This window comes from Larimichthys crocea, chromosome XIV, assembly GCF_000972845.2.
Source record: "Larimichthys crocea isolate SSNF chromosome XIV, L_crocea_2.0, whole genome shotgun sequence".
In the NCBI taxonomy this organism is placed as follows: Eukaryota; Metazoa; Chordata; class Actinopteri; family Sciaenidae; genus Larimichthys; species Larimichthys crocea.
In genome coordinates, this window is record NC_040024.1 from 8,472,590 (window position 1) to 8,499,192 (window position 26,603).

At 44.8% G+C, this 26,603-nt stretch overlaps 1 protein-coding gene and 1 long non-coding RNA gene across 9 annotated transcripts; one reads left to right on the forward strand and one right to left on the reverse strand.

Moving 5' to 3' along the window:
- The first annotated feature begins 380 nt into the window (after nt 1-380).
- Nucleotides 381-24,717, forward strand: slc12a6 (solute carrier family 12 member 6). 8 transcript variants are annotated; one of them, XM_027287850.1, is made up of 28 exons: nt 381-614; nt 2,929-3,580; nt 8,296-8,390; nt 8,815-8,943; nt 11,378-11,524; nt 11,611-11,665; nt 15,335-15,465; nt 15,609-15,850; nt 15,930-16,057; nt 16,142-16,324; nt 16,411-16,575; nt 16,948-17,046; nt 17,252-17,309; nt 17,396-17,570; nt 17,654-17,772; nt 17,872-17,970; nt 18,050-18,169; nt 18,335-18,439; nt 18,538-18,706; nt 18,780-18,975; nt 19,055-19,224; nt 19,304-19,435; nt 20,265-20,372; nt 20,614-20,670; nt 22,280-22,354; nt 22,496-22,737; nt 22,820-22,953; nt 23,347-24,717. In XM_027287850.1, the coding sequence occupies exons 2-28, from the start codon at nt 3,367-3,369 to the stop codon at nt 23,436-23,438; spliced, it is 3,639 nt and encodes a 1,212-aa protein (XP_027143651.1). In that variant the 5' UTR covers nt 381-614; nt 2,929-3,366; the 3' UTR covers nt 23,439-24,717. The 8 variants fall into 8 exon arrangements, with proteins under 8 accessions (XP_027143651.1, XP_027143653.1, XP_027143654.1 ...); XM_027287852.1 differs by lacking the exon at nt 22,280-22,354; XM_027287853.1 differs by lacking the exons at nt 20,614-20,670; nt 22,280-22,354.
- Nucleotides 24,105-26,017, reverse strand: LOC113747619 (uncharacterized). The gene is made up of 2 exons (XR_003463739.1): nt 24,309-26,017; nt 24,105-24,277 (listed from the first exon to the last, which is right to left on the reverse strand). It is a non-coding gene; the product is annotated as an uncharacterized LOC113747619 (long non-coding RNA).
- Between the last annotated feature and the right edge of the window lie 586 nt (nt 26,018-26,603).

The window sequence follows — 26,603 nt, forward strand, 5'->3', positions numbered from 1 at the left end:
GACAGAGCTAATCGCAAATTTAGTTTTAATGGACTACAATTCGCTAAACTGGGAATTGTAGTCCATCATTGCTTTGTTCCTTTATCACGCATGCGCCAACCGTTGGAACGACGGCAAGGCAGCGAGGACTACATAGGTGTCTCGCGCGTGTTTCGTGTGTGTGTGTTGGGTCGGTTCCTTATCACGCATGCGCCAACCGTCTATTCAAATTAATCTTTATATTATAATTATAACATTTTAAATGTATTTTAATTGATTTAAGTGATAAAATTTATGTTAAAAATATTGTTTCGACAGAGCTAATCGCAAATTTAGTTTTAATGGACTACAATTCGCTAAACTGGGAATTGTAGTCCATCATTGCTTTGTTCCTTTATCACGCATGCGCCAACCGTTGGAACGACGGCAAGGCAGCGAGGACTACATAGGTGTCTCGCGCGTGTTTCGTGTGTGTGTGTGTTGGGTCGGTTGAACAAAAAAAAAAAAAAAAAAAAAAAAAAGAAAGTACCGAGAGCACCGGGACCGGGAGAGGAGCCAACATCTTCACCAGATGCAACCGAAAAACAGCCATACGGGTGGAGACGTTTTTTAAATTCAACGGGAACCTGAGCCAGGTAAACGCGCGTTATGTGACTTTAACGGTTTTTATGACGGTTGTTCGCCCGGTTTGTCACGTTTAGCTCCGGCGGCGGCGGCGGCTAATGCTACAAACCTACAGCCGCACCGCACCTCACCCACAGCGGCTACGGAGCAGGCGGGCAGCCGCAGCGGTGACGGTTGGTCTCTCCTCCTTGTTGTTGTTGTTGTTGTTGTTTTTATATTAACGGCGGAATAATTCAAACCGGTGGCTCCATTTTAAATCAACTGCGCGGCTTTTTCTCATTTTAGCCGAAAAAAAAAAAATGCCGCATTCCCACCTTTGTCTTAAAAAATACTCCTTAACCTCCAAACAGGTACATTTAATTTATATTTAACACCACCTCCGCCTCTCTGTGTGTGTGTGTGTGTGTATTAATATGGTGACCGGTTCAAGCCAGAATTATTATGTCTGGTTTAATTGGCTTACTGAGCATGGCGAGCATCAGCATCAGCTGGGCTTTTAAAGTTGCAGTTTTTTGGCTAATTAGACGATGTTTATCTTAATTAATAAACTGTTTTTTTATTCATGTTAATTACAGCTGCTCTGTCAAACACTCACTCTTTGTTTTGAGCAATATTTCAGCTTAACTTAAAGGTCCAGTGTGTACCCTTTAAAGGGGGTCGCTGCAGGCGGGGTCCACCAGTTTTTGTCGAAAATAATTAAGAAATATATCAAGATACTGACATAACATGACACACTGCGGCTTTTAAGGTGATATTACAGCTGTTTTCTGAACGTTAAACTTACTTTTAAAATACAGATAAGGAGGTCACGATACATATTTGGATAACCAACGACACCATACGGCCTTCGAGACATGAGAAGATACATATTTGGATAGCCGAAGTTGATATTAAACCAACAAAGGGCGACTAAAAATGAACAGTGAGATGTTGATTCACTGCCTTGCAGTTAATCTAAGGGCACATATGAGCGCCGAGTCGTTATTTTGACCACGTTCTGTCGCGGACTTTGTGATATTTTCAGCTACAAGTCCTACCTGACACAGCTTCAGGTGCAACGAGAGACAAACAGGTGATATTCCAGCCATTAAACTTACTTAAAATAGCCTTCAAGACATGGAAAGATACATATTTGGATAACCAATGTTGATTTTTACATCAGCTAAAGGTGTGAACAGGTGAGCGTGTCACCATTTAGTACTTAAATTGAACAGTGACATGCTGATTCACCGCCCTGCAGTTAATCTAAGGGCACATACGGCGTGATATTTGTGTAACCGGAGCATAAAAACAGCCTCTAAAATGCAAAAATAAAAGCTTAAAAAGGCAAAAAAAAAAAGGAGACCAAATGTCCTGCAGCCTTGTTGTGCTCTAATGTTCCAGCTGTTTGTAACCGAATCTGCTTTAATGGCATTTCAGTGACACAAATAAGGGAGCAAGACGCGTCCTTCTTCCTCAAATCAAAGAGTTTTACTGGACGTTTCTTATTGCCCCGTGGGTGTGCATGTGTTTGTCTAGACTAAACTATTCTCCAGGGTGTTCCCCAGCCCCTTTTTGCTTTTTGTCTTTCACACGATGCATGCTCGGGGGGGGAAAGGCCTTGGCTCTCCAGGCAAAGTAAAAAAAATGTGTCTGTAAGTTTGTGAAGAAAGAAACTCAACCCCCGTCCACCCGATTGCGGACAGACACGAGCGTTATGAAAGGAGAAAACGTGCCGTGTCTCTGCATGTAAAGTGAGGAAAGAAAAAACTGGCACAACCGGTTGAAACCGCTCTGCTTTTAATAATTAAATTATGAACCGAGCTAAAAGCAACAATTCAGCTGTTTCACGTGTCGACGGAGTGAATCGACTTTGCACCTGCGAGGGTTTATTCTTACACCTCGCTCATTTACAGGGATGTCAAGGCGGCGTCGAAGCGTAACACCGCCTGTCAGAGTGTTCCTACCGTCAGCTCGAGAAAAGATGTGAATATCCCAGGAAGGGATGAATATTTAGTCATTAAAAAAAAGGAGTGATATTCAGAGAAGTGTGTGGAAAGGATACTTTTGTAGGTTCACAGAGACGCTCAGGGTAGAAATATAGAGCGATAATAAGTTGAATGACTCATGAAGGGGAAATAAACAAACCTTTATTCCATTAAAATTCAACTTTGTTAGTTTCTTCCCGTCATTGTTAATCATTTCTAAAGTTTGCGTGGTTGGGGGATGTGAGCTTTTTGTTCGAAGTGCAGCCAATGTCATTTATTTATCTAATTTCATCTTGTTTTCTCTCTTTCTTCTCATCATTTCCCTCCCATCCCGTTCCTTACTTTTCTTCCCACTCAGATATTTTTATCTCCAAACTGCACGTCAAGACAGATTTTAGTTGTTTTAACTTGAGAGGAGTTTAAACACGCCATCCCCCGAGCCATAGTCCTCCTCAACCTTTTTAGGAATCGAGACATAGTGTGGACGGCGTACCTCTCGGCGCAGTTTGATGGGAAGATTGGGATTGAAATCACGGGAACGGACCTCTTTGTGTGTTTGAACTTGCACTACATGCCTGGTGGCAGTCGACAGCTTTGCTTCAATGGAGAACCACAGCAGCAAAAGAACAAGTTGTAGAGGCCGCCGTTACCTCAGCATCACCTGGGAGATAGCCTAGCTCCGCTCAGCTTAGGTCAGCACAGCCACACTTGCTAGTCCTTGACCAACCCCATCCTTCCTCCTCCTCCTGCTTCTTCCTGTCCTCTTTTTCCTCCTCCTCCGCATCCGCGAGTCGCCATGGCATCGGTGCGCTTCACGGTGACCCCCACGAAGGCGGAAGATCTCCCGGGGCTGTCCGACACGTCGCCCGACATCAGCTCCCGCTCAGGGGCGCGAGTCCGCTTCGGCTCCAGGGAGAGCGTGAACCGGAGCGACCCGCTCAGCGAGGCGTCGGGAGGCATCACGACGGTCGGAGGGGCCGACACGCCGGATCACAGCAGCGTGGATCATGGTAAAGAACACACACACACACACACTGATGTTTTACTGTAGTTCACGGTACACCTGGCAAGATCTTACATGTTTAAATGTGTCTGATAAAGAGTGCTCATGCTTCTTATGGCCAACAAAAGGAGCGTCACACACACCTAGTCCGCCCCATACCGAGCTGTCACTCTGATTTATTTAATCCCACGACTTCTACTGGTTAATCCATATGTTTGAACGGAGTCAGCCAGCCACTCCTCCGTCTTAGAGAACCTGTTGTACATTTCCTCAGCAACAGGATCATGTGTTTGGAAGTGTGTCTGGATCTTCTGGAAGGATCATAAAAAGGTGGAGATATGAAATTTGAGGTTTATTTAAGATTCCCAAAACTCAGATAGGATTCACATGTTTTTAGATTAGATCTGGCGTGCTCTTCACTTCTTTATCTCAGTGTAAACATACGTACATCTGCTTTGTAAACACTTGCTTTGCAAGCTTGCAAACAGGAAACGCTAATATCTAGTTTTGCGTACTTTTTAACGAAACCAGTTCAGGTATAAACAAACAAATACAAGCTTAAAAAAAAAAATAGGATGTAGGTGCTTGGGTGCACCCGGCGGTGAAAACGCAGGTTTTTCCTCTCATTTGAGTCGGCGTTAAAGAAAACGCAGCCCGACGTCACGCTACAGATGCTCAGACACGAAATAAAGACATGAAGAAGTTTAATTTAAGTAGAGAGAGCAGTGGTTGAGTGACATAAACAGTGAATGAGAGTGAGTGAGCGCTGGCATCGATAAGCCGGTTAATCAGCGAGATAAAAAGTTACTTACTGATTGTTTTAGAGTGGTTACATTTAACACAAATAGACGCACCAACGGACAGCCGAATGTGCCCATAGGAGGGTACAGTAATCTTGATTTTTGTCTCGAGGTGGAATAAAAAAGTTCTGTTATCCTCTGGTAGAAAATATAATCAAGGAGCTGCGGTGAACATTAGCGACTCCCTGACGTTACGTCACGCGGTTTCAGGGTTTTCCTGAATTTCAAACATCAGTCATTCGAGCTGTCGGTGTCACTCAATAGTTCCGGTTTTACAGTGTCACTGGCTCTGATCGCTCGATCGTGGTTTTTCACCGACCCACAAAGACGTGAGAGAGTCTCAGAAGGTTCCAGACATCTCTGGGAAGTAAAACGAGTCACGCGTGTGTTTTTCAACATGAACATTTGACTCTTGACTCACTCCCTCATGGCAAAACGAGCAGCGTGCAGACTGTGAGAACAATACGAGGACTGTAACGTGATCGTGGTGTAGGTTTCACTTCCCACATACAGAGCACATACAGTGCTTCACTTCTTTACCTAATGGGCCCCGACAGCAGAAACCTTTGTGTCGATGTTTGCTCGGTCGTTTCTCTTCTAGCTGCTGTGACGGTGCAGTTGTGCAGTGATTCACCGGATCAACAGGAGGGGGGTTATAACTGACTGCATTCGCTCTGCTGATCCACCTAAGCAGTCTGCATAGTAGCGAGGATGCCCCGCGTTGTTTAATAAGCCTCCATAAATAGAAATCGAGCCGTTTTAATCCGATTGAGCTTCGATCGGGGCTCTTCTGATGGCGAAACATTGATGGTAGTTGAAGTGACGAGGCCGTAGAAAGGTCAAGTCTTATCTTTTGACACTAATAAAGTTGTTGAGTGATTACAGCTCACACACACACACCAGTCCAGTTGTTTTCTGCTTCACCACACACACAAAAAAAAAGCTTCATATTTGTATCTCAGGTGCGTTCAGGTGCAGTTCGACAGGTTTTGGGATCCACAGAGGACAGAACGAGGCGAGCGGGTGATGAAATTTAGCACAGACGGCGCTTTGTTGCAGTGTTTTGTCCGGTCAGACGGGCTGAGCGTTCACAAAGTGTCGGCGTGCTTAAGATGCTGCTGTTGTTTTTGTGATTCCTGATCAACAGGTTAGGCCGTGTGTGTGGGTGCTTGTTGACATGCTTTACTCGTGTCAGTGCGTGTATCTAACTTCCTTTTTAAGCTCTTTAGCTCGTCGATTAATCTTCTGCTCCGGCAGCTGAATATTAAGCAGGCGAGTTAGTGTGGAGTCACACTTTCACACTCGCTATCTTTGTCCAAACAGGATGGGAAGTCGCCGCCCACCAGCCAAATGCTGGTTGTTTCTTTTCCTCACGTGGATGTTGACTTTTTCTCTGCCTGTCACCAGATAGTGAAACTTTGCTGATGCATTTTGGGTGTGTGTCATGCAGCGTGTTCCTTTTGTGGTTATAGTCTGAAGCTGAACATCTGGTGACCTCTCATGTTTGTCACACGCTTTAGAGTAACAGCTGCCCCTCCCATGAGAATGAAATGTTTCTTTTAAAGAGGAGAAATCAGTAGCACGATGTGTTTATTATCATTTTCTGCATCCCATCAGGAAAACATACAGTAACAATACAGTTTGACCGGCAGGCTTATTGTTCTATTTTTGTAAGAAAACTATAAGTATTACCTGGCTGAGAATAAACGCTGCGCAGTCTCCGAGCCACAAATCTGCCGTACGTCGCTTCCACCGCAACCACTCGCATCTTCTGCAGAGGCTTTGTGGTGTCTCGAGGCCGTTGCCAAGCACAACTCTCTCAGTTCAATTGAACAAAATCAGTAAAAATGTTTCCTGATTCAGAAACTGCAAAAACAAAACTGGTTACATGATACAGTTTGGACTGGTGCCATTTTTTAAGAAGGAGCTTGTGATGGTAAGAAGATATATAGGTGTATAGAAGGTGTATAGAGGGCATATAGAAGGTATATAGAAGGTGTATAGAGAGTGTATAGAGGGTCTATGGGGGTGTATAGTGGGTGTATAGAAGGTGTATAGAGGGTCTATAGGGGGTGTATAGAAGGTGTATAGCGGGTGTATAGCGGGTGTATAGAGGGTGTATAGCGGGTGTATAGGGGGTGTATAGAGGGTGTATAGAGGGTGTATAGCGGGTGTATAGCGGGTGTATAGCGGGTGTATAGAAGGTGTATAGAGGGTGTATAGCGGGTGTATAGGGGGTGTATAGAGGGTCTATAGAGGGTGTATAGCGGGTGTATAGAGGGTGTATAGAAGGTGTATAGGGGGTGTATAGAAGGTGTATAGAGGGTGTATAGCGGGTGTATAGAGGGTCTATAGAGGGTCTATAGAGGGTGTATAGCGGGTGTATAGAGGGTGTATAGAAGGTGTATAGGGGGTGTATAGAAGGTGTATAGAGGGTGTATAGAGGGTGTATAGAGGGTGTATAGAGGGTCTATAGGGGGTGTATAGAGGGTGTATAGAGGGTGTATAGCGGGTGTATAGAGGGTGTATAGAGGGTCTATAGGGGGTGTATAGGGGGTGTATAGAGGGTGTATAGAAGGTGTACAGAGGGTCTATAGGGGGTGTATAGAAGGTGTATAGAGGGTGTATAGAGGGTCTATAGGGGGTATATAGAGGGTGTATAGGGGGTGTATAGAAGGTGTATAGAGGGTGTATAGAAGGTGTATAGAGGGTCTATAGAGGGTGTATAGAGGGTGTATAGGGGGTGTATAGAGGGTGTATAGAGGGTCTATAGCGGGTGTATAGGCGGTGTATAGAAGGTCTATAGCGGGTATATAGAGGGTGTATAGGGGGTGTATAGAAGGTGTATAGAGGGTCTATAGCGGGTGTATAGGGGGTGTATAGGGGGTATTGATCAAAAGAAAACAAGACTACATCTTTGGATATAATTTTTTATCTTTGATAATGAATCAAGATCAATAATTTTCCACCGAACAGCAGCGTGTGTGTTTTTTCTTGCATGTTTTTAACAAATGGATGCACTCTTGACGTGAGTCTGAAGTCATGTCATGTGGACGTGTCCTTCTGTCCTTGCTTCTGTCGACTGTGTGAAACTGCTCGCGGCTTGTTAGCTTGCTGTTAGCGTGACGGAGCGGGAGGGAAGTGATGTTGCTGACTCAGGCTCTGCTGATGCAGTGGTCTGTGCTGACTGAAGCAGAACTGAACCGGCGACATGGTGGCTATTGCATCAAAATCTGTCTGTGTGTGTGTGCGTCTTAAAACAACAGTCAGCACTTCACACAGTTATCATGGCTTCATAAAATTACTCAGCGATTCATGTTGTCTATTTTTTTTATGGGTGTTCCCATGACAACACAAACAGGTTAATTAAATCTAGCTGGTATCGACAGCTCCGGTTCCTTCCCGGCGTTCCTAGGACCAGTCTGCGATGCCGGGAAAAGGCACGCCCGGCTTGTAAAGTACCAATCAGTTCTTTGTTGAGGTAGATGAACTGTACACCAGGACTGGGTGTGGTTCTATTGTTCTCTTGTTGAACGGAACATTAATAACGATATTTCCCTCTTTCTATAGTCTGAGTCAAATGTTTTATCACCCAACCACGTCCACGCGACAGAAGTATCCCTTCTTTTATCCTGTTCAGAAATGTCCTCCGTGTTTGTTTGTTTGTGTTGCCTTCATGCACAGTTTGCTGCCTGCATCCAAAGAGAACACAAAGCGACGTCAGACAATGAAAGAAAATTGACATAAAAAGTGTCATTTGGAACCAGGGCGGCACATTTCATTTCAATCACAACATGAGTGAAGCATTGTCGTGCTGCACAGACACCCTGACCCACAAGTAATCTTCTCCGGATGTAAGAAATCATGTTTGTTTGGTACAGACCCCAACACCCTGAATCATCTGGGTTTTTTTTGTGTCTAGGTGATGGAAACTCCAAAATCTCCAGCGTGTACATCAACAACACCCACGGCATGGACGACGACGACTTCTACGACCGAAACTTGGCCTTATTTGAGGTTCGAACCACAAAATCTATTGAAATTGAGCTGCTGTGCATCACGTTCACGCCATGAATGTTGGCCCTGTTTGCTGCTTTTGTTGTATTATACAGTATATGGGTAAACAAGTGGAGGCTGTTTGTTTGTCTGCTAAACTAGAGCTGAAAATAAAGCAGCATTTGGCTGGTGGGTGCGGATAATTTTATTTATCTCCCCAACCTTTCCTCAATTTCCTCCTTCTACGTCTTATCTGTCGCTTTCTTTGCTCCACTTATTCTCCTTTTTCATTCCCTCCTTGCTCCCTCGTTATTTCCTTGCTCTTCCATCCCCTGGCTATCTCACTCCTCTCCTGCTTTGCTTCGCCTGCCACTCACCTCTATCTGTTATCTCTTTCCACCCTTCACCATCTCGCTCTCCGCTACCCTTCCCCAACTTCTCACAGGAGGAGATGGACACTCGGCCGAAGGTGTCGTCTCTGCTCAATCGCCTGGCCAACTACACCAACCTGACGCAGGGCGCCAAGGAGCACGAGGAGGCCGAGAGCATCGGAGAGAAGAAGAAAACCAGCAAGGTACACCAGACTCTGTGATAATAGACGCCCAAACCCATAGAGGGATTTTGGCGCGCAGTAAAAACACCTTGCAAAAGGGCAGTAATCAAAAGTACACCAACTCCCAGCACATGGTGCAGTATATGATCCCAGATGTACTTTGTCTTACTGTACAATGTTCTTATACCACAGTAATCATAACCCAGGTTATGATTATGGGTACAGTCATGGTGTAATCAGTTTGCAGTCGATACGATCATGATCACAGGAAGAAGAATAGCTTCTATATCGTCCCCAGTGCAGCCTGAAGTGATCTAAATCCATCTTTTTTCTTTTTTTTTTTAAACAAACTCCAAGCGATCTCCCTTCACTCTGCATCTGAAAGTGAAAGTTCAGTCGGATGTGACCCAGATCTGCACTGCAATCCTCGCTGATAAGGAGCTGGCTGGCCTAGATAAGACAATCTGCTGTTGTGTTTGAGAGTGATTTACGAGACTTCCAGTGGCGCGAACTTGAGGATGGTTGTGTAATAAATCGCCATGGAATCTCCTTCCACTGTTATGCAGACGACACACAGCTCTACATCAAAACTGGCACACACCCCTCCCGAAATTCTCCATCACCACCATCAGCCGCCCTGCCGTTACTCTCAGCCTGTCTGGAGGAGATAAAGACGTGGATGAATCTCAACTTTCTTCATCTCAACAGTTCTAAAACAGAGGCTATTATTGTGGGTACCCCTAACCAGATCCAGGCATCTTCCATAACCAGCCTCACCCTCTCTGGTCATGACATCCCCCTCTCCTCATCAGTAACCAATCTTGGCGTTAGATTTGACCCCCACCTCACCTTTGAAACTCATATCAAACACCTCTGTAAGATCTCCTTCTACCACCTCAGAAATATTGCCAAGCTCCGGCCAAATCTCACCTTACCAGACTGTGAAAAACTAGTCCACGCCTTTGTCTCCTCCAGACTTGATTACTGTAACGCACTCCTCATCGGGACCCACAGGAAACACCTTCAGCAGTTACAACTAGTCCAGAACAGCGCTGCTAGGATCCTGATGCGAGTCCGAAAATCAGAACATATCACCCCCGTCCTTCATTCACTGCACTGGCTTCCAATCTCTGCTAGAATGAAGTACAAAATCTCTCTTCTCACCCATCAGTGCATCTATGGCAAGGCTCCCACCTACCTCAAAGAACTGCTCATCCCTCAAACCCCCACACGATCCCTCCGCTCCAAAAACTTTAACAAACTCTTCTGCCCGAGGACCAAGCTAAGCACCATGGGCGACAGAGCCTTCTGTGCCGCTGCACCCCGCCTCTGGAACTCGCTCCCTGATCAACTCAGATCACCACAGACTCTGGAAAATTTTAAAAGAGGACTTAAAACTTTCCTTTTTTCCACATCGTATTCAACATGATTTCTCTTGCTGTGATTTATTTGTTTCTGTTGCTTGTGTGCATATACTTTGTGTGTATTGTAGCACTTTGAGATTTCATTCAAATGTAAAGTGCTTTATAAATTAAACTTATTATTATTATTATTAAAAAGGTAGTTCTTTAGCTAAACCCGCCAAAATTCAACAAGATATTAAAACTAAAACCGACTATTTTCGCCTCGTTTGGTTGCACATTTGCCCAAACTTTCTATTTAGTCTTCCCGTCTGGCCACACAGTGTCTTTGTTCTCAGCATTAATGTAAGTCTGGTGCCTCAGTGGCAGTGATTCACAACTGGTGTGTACCCCCAGAGTCCAACTCATAAATCACCAGTTAGACTGGCAGCACAGTGCATGCCTATCACTGGTGCTGTACTTCTGATTCTTGCGTCTGTGCTGTTTGAATCTGTTGTGGGAACCAGTAAAGCCAGGTGATTAATAATTGCTTTAGGTTGCGATTTTGACTTCCAGCCATGGCGCTTGTCATTTCGCAATGATGCCCTCGTCTCGCCTTGCGTTACAAATCCAGCGTCTTACCTCAGTGCACCTTCGACTGTCCCCTTAAAGGTTAAACTGTCAATCAGGGTGTGGCATGTTTAGTTAGAAAGCCTGAACTGGTCAGCTTAAATGACAGAAAGCAGTTCAATACTGAGGACAGCTCACACAGAGAAAACCAAACAAAAAGGGCATGTTGAAGTCCATGACGCCGTCGTGCACATTACATTTATTCATGTACTTTGTTTTTCAGTCAAATTATATTTAAAGTTAAAGGAAATTCACCATTAGCCAGAAGAATTGGACAAATGTTTGAACGGTCCAGCTTCTGACACTTCAAGTGGTTGTTGTAAGAATGCAAAAACGTTCAGTAATAATTCAAACAAACATATTTTGGACATCAGACAGTGTTTCTGTTCACCTAGAAGAAAAAACACTATGTTTGATGTTTGGTCTCTGTTGCTGATACTTGAACTCGACTTTTTCTCTATCTCTGTGCTGCATCTACCTCCCAGTCGCCACAGATGGGGACGTTCATGGGCGTTTACCTGCCTTGCCTCCAGAACATCTTCGGCGTCATCCTCTTCCTGAGGTTGACGTGGGTGGTGGGATCAGCTGGAGTGCTGCAGGGCCTCTGCATTGTCTTCATATGCTGCTGCTGCGTGAGTATTTGAGTGTTCAGCCACGTTAGCAGACGGACACGATAAGACAAAAGGCAAAACTCTACGCATCTTTCTTTTCTTTGCAGACGATGTTGACCGCTATATCGATGAGTGCAATCGCCACGAATGGAGTTGTACCAGGTATTCGTTCATCTCTTTCTCTGCTGGTGTGCTAACACTTCGTACTTCAGCTGTTGAACATGGCTCTTTGTATTGACTTGAAGGAGTTTTGGATACAAATGTTTAAAAAAAAAAAAAGTAACATTTTTTAGAGAGGGGTAAGTCATTGGAAACAAAAGTCATTTTAACCAGTAGGTTCATTATCAAGTCAACATATCAAACATTCAGCTTAAAAATACCAAGATGAGGCTGTTTTTCTTTGCTTCATGTCATCATAAGTTAATATTTTGTAATTTATTTAATATTTTATACTATTTTTGTCTTTGTACAGACCAAAGAATTAATCGAATAATTCAGACAGGATGAATCAGTCAGTGATTTTGATCTTTTATAATTGTTAACTGTGCACCTATCAGATAAATCGGTGGCCGTTACAGCAGCAGATATTATTTTATATATATGAATATATATTGGTGTTGGCCTGTATGTCATCCAATAAATAAAAAGACTGTGCAGTGCAGGGAGTTCAGATGTTCATCGGTCGGGTTCTGCAGTAATTAACTGCTCCCAGAAGTGGAAAATACAGATGATGAACGCTCTGAAAATCCAGTTTAGAGAGTTTGTAGATACAATAAGCGCAGAGGAATATGTGTTTTTGGTTAATCCAGTGAAATAAATACTAGACAAATCACGGTGCATCATCACATTGATGCGTAATTATCCCGTTGAACCAAAACTGAAAGTTGTACTGCTGCAGATCGAGTCTCTGCGCTATTGTTTCTAAATTATGATCACTCACGTAAACCCCATTTGGACAGGATTAACACTACAGGTGGAGGTGGACAATAACACATTCACTGTGCTCTGGGGTGACTCATTAACACATCGTTACAGATGGCACTTTAACCATCGCTAAATTAAGAGCTGTGCTCTGTAGTAGACGTGGGTCTTATTATTACGGCTGTAAGGGGTGAAAAATTACCCACGTATGAAGTTTGGACGAGATTAAAATCACTGACAAGTGCATGACGTCCCTTAGAGACATGAATCCAGTCTGAACAGGGCTTCAGTCATGATAATCGTTTCATAACTGTCCTTTTACATGCTGACATTCACATCGTTTGTGTCAGCCGGCACTAATCGCGCGCTTTACTGCGAATGAGCTGCAGCCAACCCGATAGTTCAGCAGTAAAACACAATTAGAGAGTACAAAGGTGAGGACATGCACATGTAGCCAACATCTGGATGATAAAGAGATGATGAGGGATTATACAGAATCAGGTGCTGCTGGGGTAAAAAACACAGGTTTTTCTATTAATTTGAGTGGAGGTAGTGCGTCTAACTTTTGGAAAGACTGTCACACCGTGGCCACCAACACGATCCGATTGGTCAAACTCCTCCACAGTCAGCCTTAAATGTCTCTGAAACTGAGACTGTCCAGGTGGTTTCATGGACTAAACTCTGATATTTCATGTACCCAGCTTCTAAATCTGACTCACAACAAAATATAGAGACATGAAGAAGTTTAATTTGGTTTGTGTCCGATGGTTTGAGAGCGGTGGTTGAGTGACAGTGACGGTGAATGAGAGCGAGCGAGCCCCGGCCTCGATAAAGTCGGTTAATCAGATTCTTTCACAGCAGTTACGTTCAGCACAACCCTGCTGTGATTCGCTGCAGCACCTGATCCTGTCTGAGTGTATCCTCGTGTAAATCTCTCACAGCGAGCTGAAGCTTGTTTTGAGTTCACTCTGTAGATGCTGATATGGATTTTCCAGGTGCTCGTCTTCCAGCTGCCACTGCACTGATAAAATACACTTTTTTTTTTCTAACGAGTGTTATTTCTGTTTGTCCTGTCTCTCCCTCTGTCTACCTCTCCCTGTCTGTCTGCACACACATTTAAAAACAAACAAACAGGATATTTACCCGCCATCGACTTTACCTTTCACTGGAACGCTCTCTCTCGACGATTATCCCAAAATGTCAAAGTAGTGTGATATTTCCACTGGCATGCGACATTTTCAATAACTGAACCGTAGAACGAAAACCCCCTTGGTAACATAGAGAATCAATCTAACATGTCTTTGTTTGGCATCATTTCATTCCATGCTGTCTTTTTTCCCACCACCCGAGCAGCTTCAAGCTCTCGTGCTTTCTCACCATCTAGTTTTCAGATGGTAGTTTAATACTGTATGTATGTAGTTTACTGTGGTCAATGTAAAGGAGTTTGGCTTTCCAAATACAGCTCAGCACAGAGATGTTCATTCAGTTTACCTGTACATATGTTTAAACCCACAACGTTAGTCTTAATGTGTATTTGTTGAAGTTTGGAAACCAAGCACTGAATTCTGAGCTCACAGTCGGTAGTAAATTTGTAGTTTCTCTTACTGTACGACTCCCTCATGTGCTCTGTTTTACAACTGGTTCAAATCGTATCAGCAAATGATGATTACTGTCTGTTTGGGGAGAACCCCCTTGCGCATGGCATTGCCGTATGCAACCAGAAGTTCCACCAAGTTCCAGGGCTGGATTTTATTTAAAACGTTCCTGTAGGTTTTGATACCGGGAAAATTAAACTTAGTCTGATGTTTTGCACCTTGATTCAGTTGAAGAGTTGATCAATCTGAGCTTATTTAGCTGGATTAAGAACGGGTACGTCCTAGAACGTCATAGTCACAAAAACGACAACAAGCATTGATGAGATGCATGTTGCGATTTGCCTTAGCGTATCTGGGGTCCGGTGGTTGGGTCAAGGTTTAGCAGGGTGTTCCACCCTTAGCTGGTCCAACCTGTCGGCCCATCTCATGCTCCACGTTCCCATTACTCGTGAACAAGACCCTAAGATATTTTGCTTGGGGCAGCAACTTGTTTAGAGGGAGCATTCCACCATTTTATGACTTCAGTCAATACCTAAAATGATATTCAGGTCTGATACTTAACATCAGATGCAGTACTTGTACTTCGAGTGAGGCCAAAACACAATAAAGAATCCTTTTTGTTGATACTTTTCGACCGAAGATCTGCTCTGTCTTCTTAATCCGATGTGTCATCTACAGAATCACATCGTCTGCAAAAAAACACGTCCAATAACAACGCTTAAATCAACATATTTCCTTTATTAAGTTAACTTCAGCTACTGCAGCTGATTATCAGGCTATTTGTTTTTGATACCTCACAAAATGTTTCATTTAGGAATTAAAGCTTTTTGACACATTTCAGTCGGTACCAAAAAAAACGTATTCAGGTCTGATCCCCAACCATAAAAACAAGTAATACCTAACATCAGATGCAGTACTTGTACTTCGAGTGAGGCCAAAACACAGTAAAGGTTCCTTTGCAGATACTGTTTGACCAAAGATCTGCTCTGTCTTCTTACTCCAAAGTGTCATGTAGAACATTATGCTTATTTCTTCAAGCATAGGATGACTTCTCTCATCAGCTGTCCTCTTTTCTCTCTCTCTTCACCTCCTAACATCATAATGTTACTAACATCCATCCCTCTCTCTCTCTCTTTGTGTCCCATCTCCTCTTCTTGTCCAACATCTTTCTCTCTTTCTCCATCTTTAATTTCCCCTGTTCCTCTACCATCCTCCACCCTCTCTACCTCTCCATTCACACTTTTTCCAACCCTGATGTACAACCTGCCCCGCTCTCTCTCTCCTCTCTTTCTCCTCCTCTCTCCTCCCCCTCCAGCGGGAGGCGCCTACTTCATGATCAGTCGCTCTTTGGGTCCAGAGTTTGGGGGGGCGGTGGGCCTGTGTTTCTACTTGGGAACCACCTTCGCCGGAGCCATGTACATCCTGGGAGCCGTTGAGATCCTGCTGGTAGGTTTATCTTCAGAGTTTCATCTATAGTTTCATTTTTTTATGGTGACAAATTCCTCAACTATTTATTGCTTCTTTTATTGCTTCAAACGTGAAATTCCTGGAAGATCAAGACGTCTAATCATCTCCTCTCCCTCCTCCAGATGTACATCGCACCTAAAGCAGCCATATTTGAGTCGAAGCAACCCGAAGGCGAAGGGGCGGCGATGTTGAACAACATGCGTGTCTACGGCTCCATCTGTCTCCTCCTGATGTCCTTGTTGGTTTTCGTCGGCGTGAAGTACGTCAACAAACTGGCCTCCATCTTCTTGGCCTGCGTCATCGTCTCCATCGTCTCCATCTACATCGGAGCGCTGGTCTCCGCCTTCATGCCGCCACAATTCCCGTAAGCGCAGATCGCACATTTTAAGTCGTTTTAACACGTCGAAACATTTTTTTTATACTGACTCGATTTCCGTCCGCAGCGTGTGCATGCTGGGAAACAGAACCATCAGCGGCCACGAAATAGATGACAGCCAGTGCGCCAAAACCATCCTGCTGCAGATCAAAGAGTCGGCGGAGGGAGTCGACGCCAACTTCACCTTTATTCACGGTACGACAAGTGTATCCTGCTCACACCCGCCTCCTCGCCTGCACCTGTTCATTCTTTAATCACATGTTTCATCCCGCCTATTAGAAAACGACACCGTGGGCCCGACCTTTGACCCCAGCCCTTCTACCATTCTGGTGGAGACCACATATCTTTGGAAGCATTTCTGCCAGGGCCCTGAACTCAACGCCTCCTGCGACAAATACTTCACGTCCAACAATTTCTCAGAGATCGACGGGATTCCCGGCCTGGCCAGTGGGATCATATCAGGTAGAGTGTGTGTGTGTTCGTCTGATAATACTTAAAGTATTTTAGAAGACACACATGCTGAATCTATCTCCTCCTCCTCCTCGCAGAGAACCTGTGGAGCTCTTACCTCAGCAAAGGTGACGTGGTGGAGAAAGGTTCCCTGAAATCGTCTCACGACGCACAGCCGGCGTCCAATCATCAGCCGTACGTGTTCGCCGACATCACCACCTCCTTCACGCTGCTGGTGGGCATCTTCTTCCCATCCGTCACAGGTACGGACCATGTTTCCTCCTCCTCAGCAAATCAGCTGTGTTACGTGAACGTGTTGACTTATAAATAGAAACACAATGTTCAACTTCACCTGCATCATTGGCAGGAAGGACGGAGTAGGTGTGATATTGATTCTTTCTGATGGTACAGCTGCTTTTTCTATTCCTGGATCTCTTTCTACTCACTTAATGAAGTACAATGGATTCATGAGATAAGAAACTTTATTGATCCCACGCTGGGGAAATTCTCTCACAATATGCAGGGTGGATAAGAAAAGTACTCTAGATCAGGACGCTCTGGTAGCTCCTCGGTTCTGACTCTGTCCTGTGGTCCACGGAGTAATCCTCTAATCATCTAAATGTTTGCTTCTTCAGGAATCATGGCTGGTTCAAACCGGTCGGGGGATCTGAAAGACGCCCAGCGCTCCATCCCCATCGGAACCATCCTCGCCATCCTCACCACCTCCATCGTCTGTATCCTTTCATGACGTACGGCGGGTTCAGCTCCCAGGAGCGGCAGGCCGCGGGGTTATCTGTTTCAGTTTTTCAGTCATCGCCTAACGAGCGAAATTGATTGCTCGTTTTATGGTGCTGTTCTGTCTGAAAGGCTCTCAGGATTCATTTGATTAGCTCCGAGTGGGCGGCTGAGTGTTGTTTTCCTGAGCGATTGGCCATCCAGACCTGAGCAGCGTCGTTTTGTTCGGCGCCTGCATCGACGGGGTCGTCCTCAGAGACAAGTCAGTACATCCGCTCTCTGTCTGACTGTATACACATGTAGATAAATACACAGTGTTTGTGACGCGCGTGTCTTCGCCTCGTGCAGGTTTGGAGACTCCGTTAAAGGGAATCTGGTGGTGGGCACTCTGGCTTGGCCGTCTCCCTGGGTCATCGTGATCGGCTCTTTCTTCTCGACATGCGGCGCTGGCCTCCAGTCGCTGACCGGTGCTCCCCGACTCCTGCAGGCCATCGCCAAGGACAACATCATCCCCTTCCTCAGGGTGAGAGCCGCACATTCTCACATAGTGATCTCCTTAGCCTCGGCAATAGCACACAACTATATCGTGTGTGTGTGTTTGTTCAGGTGTTTGGCCATGGGAAGGCTAACGGGGAGCCCACCTGGGCCTTGCTGCTGACCGCCCTGATAGCTGAGCTGGGGATCCTCATCGCTTCTCTGGACCTGGTGGCTCCCATCCTCACAATGTAAGACACGGCTGTGTGTGTGCTTATAGCCCGGTGCGGCTTATATTCAGGTGCGCTCTATAGTCCAGGAAAATACGGTATTTCATTTTTCTTTTTTAGGTTCTTCCTGATGTGTTACCTGTTCGTGAACCTGGCTTGCGGCCTGCAGACGCTCCTGAGGACGCCCAACTGGAGGCCGCGCTTTTCCTATTACCACTGGTACTACACACACACCCACACACACACACACACACACACACACATAACACACACTGATCTGTGCCTCTGGTGTGTGCAGGACCTTGTCATTTTTGGGGATGACTATCTGCCTGGCGCTCATGTTCATATCCTCTTGGTACTACGCAATCGTTGCCATGGTGATCGCCGGCATGATCTACAAGTACATTGAGTACCACGGGTATGTTGCCATGGAGATGTGCCCCCCCCCACTACCCCACCCTTCCCTACATGATAGTGCATGTACAGCATGGTCAAGACTGGTGTGTGTGTATACACAGTACATACCACAGTGTGTATCTTAATGTTGTGTGTGTGTGTGTGTGTGTCCATGTGTGTGTATCAGAGCAGAGAAAGAGTGGGGGGATGGGATCCGCGGTCTCTCGCTCAGCGCTGCCCGTTACGCCCTCCTGAGGTTGGAGGAGGGACCGCCGCACACCAAAAACTGGAGGTACAGTACCGAGGATGACATCTCAATGTGGTCGTGTTGTGATCTCGTCTTTCTGCGTTTTTAAACGCCCCCTCGTCCTCGTCCTCGTTCCTCTCCAGGCCTCAGGTGCTGGTCTTACTAAAACTGGACGAAGACGCCCACGTCAAGTCTCCTCGCCTGCTGACGTTCGCCAGCCAGCTGAAGGCGGGAAAGGGGCTGACCATCGTCGGCACGGTCGTCTCCGGCAACTTCCTGCAAAGCTACGGAGAGGCCCTCGCTGCCGAGCAGGTCTGTGTTTGATAGACAATCGATGATATCAGTGATGAGGAAACGCTGTGCTTTCATGTTTCTCCTGTTTCAGACTCTGAAGCATCTGATGGATAAGGAGCGAGTGAAGGGCTTCTGTCAGTGCATCGTGGCTCAGAAACCACGGGAGGGTATCAGCCACATGATCCAGTCCAGCGGCCTGGGGGGAATGAAACCCAATACCGTGGTGATGGGCTGGCCTCATGCCTGGAGGCAGAGCGAGGACCCTCAGTCCTGGAAGACCTTCATCAGTGAGCCACTAAATATAATCCAGAACAAGTGTCCACAGGGTCGTTTTCAGGCTAACAGCGCCCCCTCTCTTCCTTCCAGACACAGTGCGGGTGACCACAGCGGCCCACCTGGCTCTGCTGGTGCCCAAAAACATCTCTCTGTTCCCCAGCAACAGCGAGCCATGCACGGAGGGCTACATCGACGTCTGGTGGATCGTCCACGACGGAGGGATGCTGATGCTGCTGCCCTTCCTGCTGCGCCAACACAAAGTAGGAGCAACGTTTCTCTGTCCGTTTAGTAAAAACATTTTTAAAGCACCGCTTTGTTTGAACACTCTGTGCTCCTCAGGTGTGGCGTAAATGCGGGATGCGGATCTTCACCGTGGCCCAGATGGAGGACAATTCAATCCAGATGAAGAAGGACCTGGCAACCTTCCTGTATCACCTCCGCATCGAGGCCGAGGTGGAAGTAGTTGAGATGGTACGGTTTGCACGCCGAGGGGTGCTTCATCATATGTGAACATATTATTAACACGATCTTTCCCGCACTTCTGCACACTTGTTCCTTTGAGACAATAACAAACCGTGAGCGCCGATCAAAGATGCGAATCTCAGGTTCACTAGTCGATAACCTGGAGTCACAACAACGTAGCATCCATCCATTTCCTTCCACCTATCCGGGGTCAGGTCGTGGTGGCAGCGTTCCAGATGTCCCTTCTCTCCAGCGACTCATTCCAGCTCCTCCTGGGAATCCCGAGGCATTCCCATGCTGGATGGGCTATATAGTCCTTCTAGCGGGTTCAGGGTCTTCCCCCGGGGACACCTACCAGTTGGACTGACCAGTGGGGCATCCTAATCAGATGCCTGAACCACCTCAGCTCTACTCCGAGTTCCCTCTGGATATCCAATCTCCTCACCCTATCTCTAAGGCTAAGCCCGGCCACCCGGCAGAGGAAGCTCATTTCAGGCGCCATCTCATTCTTTCAGTCACTACCCAAAGCTCATGACCATAGGCGAGGGTAGGAACGTAGATGGACTGAAAAATCGAGAGCTTCACCTTCTGGTTCAGCTCCATCTTCCCCACAATGGTCCGGTACAATGTCCACAGTACAGCACCAACCTGCAGGTCCATCTCACGCTCCCACGGCCCAGAAACACTCCACACCCATCATCTTTGTTTTTAAGAATTAATTTGATACATTGCTAAACGTATGTAAGGTAGCCAAAACTAACTCCGAGACCTTCGTATGAACTGTTAGACAGAACCAGTCTTACGGTGTACTGATGCTCGTCTCTGTCGTCGTTTTCAGCACGACAGCGATATCAGCGCGTACACTTACGAGAGGACCCTGATGATGGAGCAGAGGTCTCAGATGCTCAGACAGATGCGGCTGTCTAAATCCGACCGGGAGAGAGAGGTAAGCTTCAGGTCAGACCCGGTCCGACATGGTGTGTGTGAAGAAAAACGGGCGTAGAGTTTTTGTTTTTTTTTGTTTGCGACAGTCATGAAAGATTACCGAGTTGTCTCCACCTGTAATCACTTTTAACCTCCTGCTTTTTTATTAAATGATTCGTCCGCAGTGTAATGACATCAGCTGTGTGAAAGATTAGCCATGACTCGTCTGATTTGTTTGTGATTGTCGTGCATCATTTTATCAGGGAAACCCTGGTAGCAGCAGCAGTAGGCCAGAGGCAGGTGGAGCTACAAGGTCTCAGGTGAGGTCAGTGGTTATGGCCAGCTGTGAGTCCATTCAGTTTTTATTTTTGAACTGTAGAGGATTGTTGTTGAGCAGACGATAGAAAGAACATTAAAGTGATTTACTATATTAGATATTTAATGTGTTTAGAAGAGAAGCTTCTCAGGTGTGAGCTGCCACCGCCAGGCATGATGGGAAATGATGTTTCCTTTTTTTGTTTCTGTTTTTTTTTTTTTTTTTTTTTAAAGGTCCAGTGTGTAAAATTTGAGTGACTTCACACCGGACCTTTAAAAACAAAAACAAAAAAAACTTCACGTCCGGCTTTCTTTGTGCTTCCCACCTACATCGACTTGTGCTTTGTGATGTCATCATTAATATTTTTGGGAGTTTCTTCGCCCTCATGCAACCGTCTGAGCGTGTCCGTGTGTTTTGTGTGTGTGTGTTTAAGTGTGTTGGTCGTCAGTGTGTGTCGCCACGTTGATCTAGAATCATAATTAAAAGTTTGTTTGACGTCTTAAAGCTGATTTTTATTGTTTTTAATCAACGATTTTGACGATTTAGAGTTTGCTAATTAAGGATGTATCTGTAAAATGTTCAGACACATCACAGGATGGACTCATCCGATAACTTTAGGTAAGGGTGCATTCAGACGGGATCGGACGCTGCGGCGAAAACGCAGGTTTAACTATAGAGATGGTGGTGTGTGTGTTTTAAGTTGAGCCAGATCCAACTTTTCTGAAACTGAGACTGTCTAAACTCTGATACTCTACCTGTTGTGTTTTTTGCTTTGTTTATTAAATGAACCAGCTTCTGAATCTGAGTCTGACAATTTACGCTGCAAAACAGAGACACGAAGTTTAATTTGGTTTGTGTCCGATGGTTTGAGAGAGAGAGGGAGAGCAGTGGTTTAGCGACACAGACAGTGAATGAGAGTGAGCGAGCACCGACATTGATAAATGAAATGAAATTTCGCTGCAGCGCCTGATCCTGTTTCGAATTCAGTTCAGGTGCTTTACAAGCGATTTATTTGTTAGTAAATGGTAAAAACAGGATCTCCCGTTCAGCGTTACTATTATTAAAAGTCGTGCTGTCTGTTTTTGTCACCGGTGTCCTCAGCGGGTACGCTGGAGTTTTGATGACGTAAGTTTACACAGTAATAGTAGTAACGGCATCGGCTGTCCCATGTGTAGCTGACGTAGATTAGTGAATCCTTCAGAAAAGGACAAAAAGTCTGGATGTTTTTTAAATCAAAAGTACCAATTAATGCAAATAAGGCTTTTCTAGTCGTAGCTCCCCTGACCTTTGGCCTTTCTAGTAAAAAGAGTTTCTTTATCTGAAGGATTCAAATAAGACTTTGTCCAATAACAACGCAGATCTGTGTCAGATGTGCTTTTTTCTGAATTGGCTGAGAGCAGTTCAGATATTTCCCTGCTGTCGTTTCACCTCCATTCACTCTTCTTCTGTTTTTCCTCCCTCGCTTCTTCTAAACTTCAGTTGTCTCGTTTGACTCGGGTCCTTGTTGTTTTTTTGTTTTGTTTTTGGCACTAATGTCCCCATTAGTTCACCTCCAGTGCTTCTGCTAGAGTAGATGCAGTTTGGCATTAGGTGACTTTCTGTTTGTGTGTTAGGTGTATCTTTTCCCCAGGTACAGGAGTACTGGAGTCCACACCTCAAACACCTGCAAAGGAAACAGAGACAGACAGGTACAAAGAGAAAGAGAGACAGGGAGAGAGAGAGAGACATGAGTAAGGAGTAGACGAGGGAGGCATCCATTAAGGTGGAAAACAAAAGTTTGAGATGAGACCGATGAGAGATGTTTGTCTTTTTTTTTTTTACCAAACCAGGCCCAGCTGGTGAAAGATCGTAACTCCATGCTGCGGCTGACGAGCATCGGATCGGACGATGACGACGACACAGACGGCGGAGATCGAGACAGGCCGACGAGCAGCGGCGGTGGCGGAGGCAGCTCCGAGCATCAGCGACGGGTTCAGATGACCTGGACCAAAGAGAGGACCTCGCAGTACAGAGCCACGCACTCCGGCTGCTCCACGCCCGAAGGCTTCAGAGACATGCTCAGCATCAGGCCGTGAGCGGAAATAAATAAATTCACACGACGGGAGGCGATGCTTTGTTCTCTCTGATCTTTTTAAAATCTTGTTTTCCTTCAGGGATCACTCCAACGTCAGGCGGATGCACACCGCCGTCAAGCTCAACGAGGTTATCGTTAACAAATCCCACGATGCCCGGCTCGTCCTGCTCAACATGCCGGGACCCCCAAGGAACACGGAGGGAGACGAGAACTGTATCCTTTTCACTTGATTCGCCAAATTATGAACCCTTGTTCCCATCACACAAAAGTGTCTAGGAAAGGACAGGAATTATTTGACTGGACCTGCCTTCTACCTGGCTGACACCGCCACCTACTGGCGAGTGTCAAGTGTGCCTTGAATGTTGAATAAATCCCCAACACCATCACACCACACCCTCCTGCTTCATGGTGGGAACCACACATGTAGACACAAACTAGTTTTGAAGTCTTCAGTGGTCGTTTACGATGACTAAAGTCAGAAAAACACAAAACATTCTTGTTATCTCTTCTGTTTCACACAAATATATAATATAATATAATATAATATATAATACAAACAACAACCACGAAAAACCCAGCAGAAACGCTCCTTAGCTTCCCGTCCAGACATGGAGTTCCTCGAGGTTCTAACAGAAGGATTGGAGCGTGTCCTGTTGGTCCGAGGAGGAGGAAGCGAAGTCATCACCATCTACTCCTGATCGGCCGACCGGAGGAAGCCAGCGAGCGAAAAAAGGCAACCGATCACGCAGAAGTGAAGTGAAGCGAAGGGAGGCGGCGGCGGTGGTGGTGGTGGAGCCTGTGAGCTCCAGAGAGGAGGAGGGGCCTCAAAAATTAAAAAAAAAAAAGAAGAGAGACTGTCATTGGCTGCAGCGTCAGTCGTCACGCCCAACAACCCCTCTTCACTTCCCGCCTTTTTCCTTTTTATCTTTACACTTTGCCGTCATGACGAGGGTTTCCATTCCACTTATGTGAAGCTACAGAAATGCCAACAAAAAAAAAAGAGTGATCACTGTGTGTGTGTGTGTGTGTGTGTGTGTGTGTGTGTGTTTGTTTGTGTGAAAGCCATCCACCTGAAGGAGGTTTGGTTTGTTGGAGAAAGGGACCAGTGGTTGTGTGAGGTGAGTTTTTGGGGGGCGGTGGACCAGCGAATGAGAAGAAATAATCCAACACAGAGCGTCCCAGAAACCGAGCAGTCGCAGACTCAGGGTTGCTTTTTGTACAGAATGTATTTTGGAAGTGTTTCTAGAGAGTACGCCGAATGTCTGAATCGTTTTTGTTGTTTTTCTCTCCTTGAAGACGGTAAAGTTTATTTTAATGCTACATAAGAAGGATGAGGACGTTTTTTTTTTTTTTCCTGCTCAGTGGTTAATTTAAAGGAGCTGTTTCCTTACTTGAAAGTGAAAATTCACGGTTATTTAACTGCATTCAGGGTCCATTCAGACAGAATCCGGGCTGAACGCAACCGCCGTAAAACAATCGGGAAATAACTTTTTATCTCGCCAATTAACCGGCTTCATCGATAATTGGCGCTCCCTCACTCTCATTCACCGTCTATGTCGCTCAACCACCGCTCACTAACCAAATTAAACTTCGTATCTCTTTTATTTTACAGCGTAAATTCTGAGTCAGACTCACAGTTTAGACGCCGGGTACGTGAAATAAACAAAGCCAGAACACAACAGGACTTCTCCGCCGGATTCTGTCTGAGTCGCGCCCCCCGTCGTTTCCTTTTCTTACCTCAGAATTTGTTTGATCGCACGGTGAAAGTTCAAAGTCGAGTGACACTGAATTGTTTTCAAAATTTTCGTGCGTTTGTCTGAACTTGCTGCTATTTCTCAGAATCGTATAATCTCCTGTACGGAGGCCCACTTTCGCCAGGCAGTACTTTAAGGTTTCATTAAAACTACCTGCTGCTCTTAATGTGGTTAGTTATTAGATTAGATTTCTAAATTTGGAAGTCAAACTTGTAGTTCTAAATTATCAGACAAAAAAAAAAACACTGACTTAATGTTTTGACTTGTATAAAAAAAAAAGTCCAAATAATGACAAAATTTTAAGAGTTTGACTGACTGAGGTCGAATCAGAATTCTCACATTAAAAAGTCAGTTTTTTAAGTAAAATTATGAGATATTAAAGGACCAGTGTGCAAGATTTCGTGGCGTCTAGCGGTGTAGTTGCTGATTGCAACCCTGTCGCCTCACCCTCCTCTTACAATGGCTGTAAAATATGCCCTGAGAAAAGGTCCTATCAAGAGCCGACTCTTAATTTAAGGTAACAAAACCATAAAGATTCTTATTTTCATGTCATGACACACTAAAAAAAAAACAGTTATACATGTTTATATTTTGTCATATTCTGTAAATAGAGCACCTCAAATCTGACACTGGACCTTTTTTTTTTTTTAAGTAACTTTTAATCTCATATTTTCACTTTGTTTTTATTAAAAATGGGCTTCTGTACACGATCGCCACTCCATAATCTGATCAAAACGAATCACGCAGCTGATTTACGGTTACCAAGTGACACACTGTAAAACGGTGGAACACCAGCAGTGCGCTCTTATCGTGTATGTGTGTGTGTGTGTGTGTGAGTCTGATAGGAATAACGCCTTCGATCACGCATGTTGGGAAAACCAAAATAAGGAAACTTGACCGTACCGTGCCATAAACTGGCCCCCGCGTTGGACTGCATGTGTTTAAGAGTCGACGACGGCAGTGTTAGAGTGTGTGAGAGTTTGAGAATCAGTATTGTTGACACACTGGACCATCGGTGTGTGTGTGAATGATTCAGTATATCGTCTTTTCCATTCCTTCTAATGAGAACATTGGCTGCGCTGTGTAGTGTGAACACTCCCACCTCACGTACACTTATACCTGCTGACATCCTGCTTTGTGTGTGTGTGTGTGTGTGTGTGTGTGTGTGTGTGTGTGTGTGTGTGTGTGTGTGTGTGAACGAGAGCTAGTGAGCTTGTTGCTAAAGTAAGGAGCTGTAAACTTTACAGGTGTTTGATTCCACTCTAATGCTTTTTGTTTTCTTTTTTTTTTTTTTTTTTTTACAGTGTTATCGTGCAGGGATTCTTTTATGTTCACTGTTATTTCCTAAACATGTTGTTTGTTTGTTTTTTTTTTTCTTGCTTGTACATAAAAGACAGAAAAAAGATCCCAAGTTTTATCTTTTTTTAATTACATTAATATAAAAAAAAGAAACTTCGCTTGAAAAATAAAAAAAAATATGGGAATAAATAAAGCAATTTTGAAGGAAAAGTTACAACAGTTGTGATCCTTTTTTGATTTGTTATTGTAAATTGAAGATCTACACATCACCTTTTCTAATATGATGTTGTAATGACACTATACGCCTGAAGAATCTTTAATTCGCAGGTTAATACAGGGTCATGTGACGAGAAACGTGTGACGCACAACGCATAAAAGAATAAAAAAGTTAATATATAAAATAGAATATGGAAAATATGTGCATTCTATACACTGTACAAGTGTGACAAGGTTGTGTCAAGTATATTCAAGTATAACTAAAAATAGGATGTATACTTTTAGTCATTTGATAATTGATAAATAATTTACTTTTTACTAAGAGACCCGGATAATTGCATGTGCATGCAATAAAAGACTTGCGGGGTTAGGTAAAGTCATAAAAAATTTTTAAAAAATATATATAATATATTAAAAAATATCTAAATTAAAATAACTGCATATTGTGCTTTATTTAGTGCACTGGCATCAGGTTGGCACAGACACAATTATACTTTTTTAAATGTACCCAAAAAGATTTTTTTTCTTTTATTCTGAAACTCTTGACCCCCCTCCCCTTTTTCTACGTGATGACGTCACTTCCACTTGTACGTA

Excerpts from the sequence above, each read along its gene's own strand:
- slc12a6 (XM_027287850.1), top strand. The coding sequence starts at position 3,367 with ATGGCATCGGTGCGCTTCACGGTGACCCCCACGAAGGCGGAAGATCTC. Across the intron at positions 8,391-8,814 it reads GAAACTTGGCCTTATTTGAG|GAGGAGATGGACACTCGGCC; the intron begins GTTCGAACCACA and ends AACTTCTCACAG. Across the intron at positions 16,058-16,141 it reads CAACTTCACCTTTATTCACG|AAAACGACACCGTGGGCCCG; the intron begins GTACGACAAGTG and ends CCCGCCTATTAG.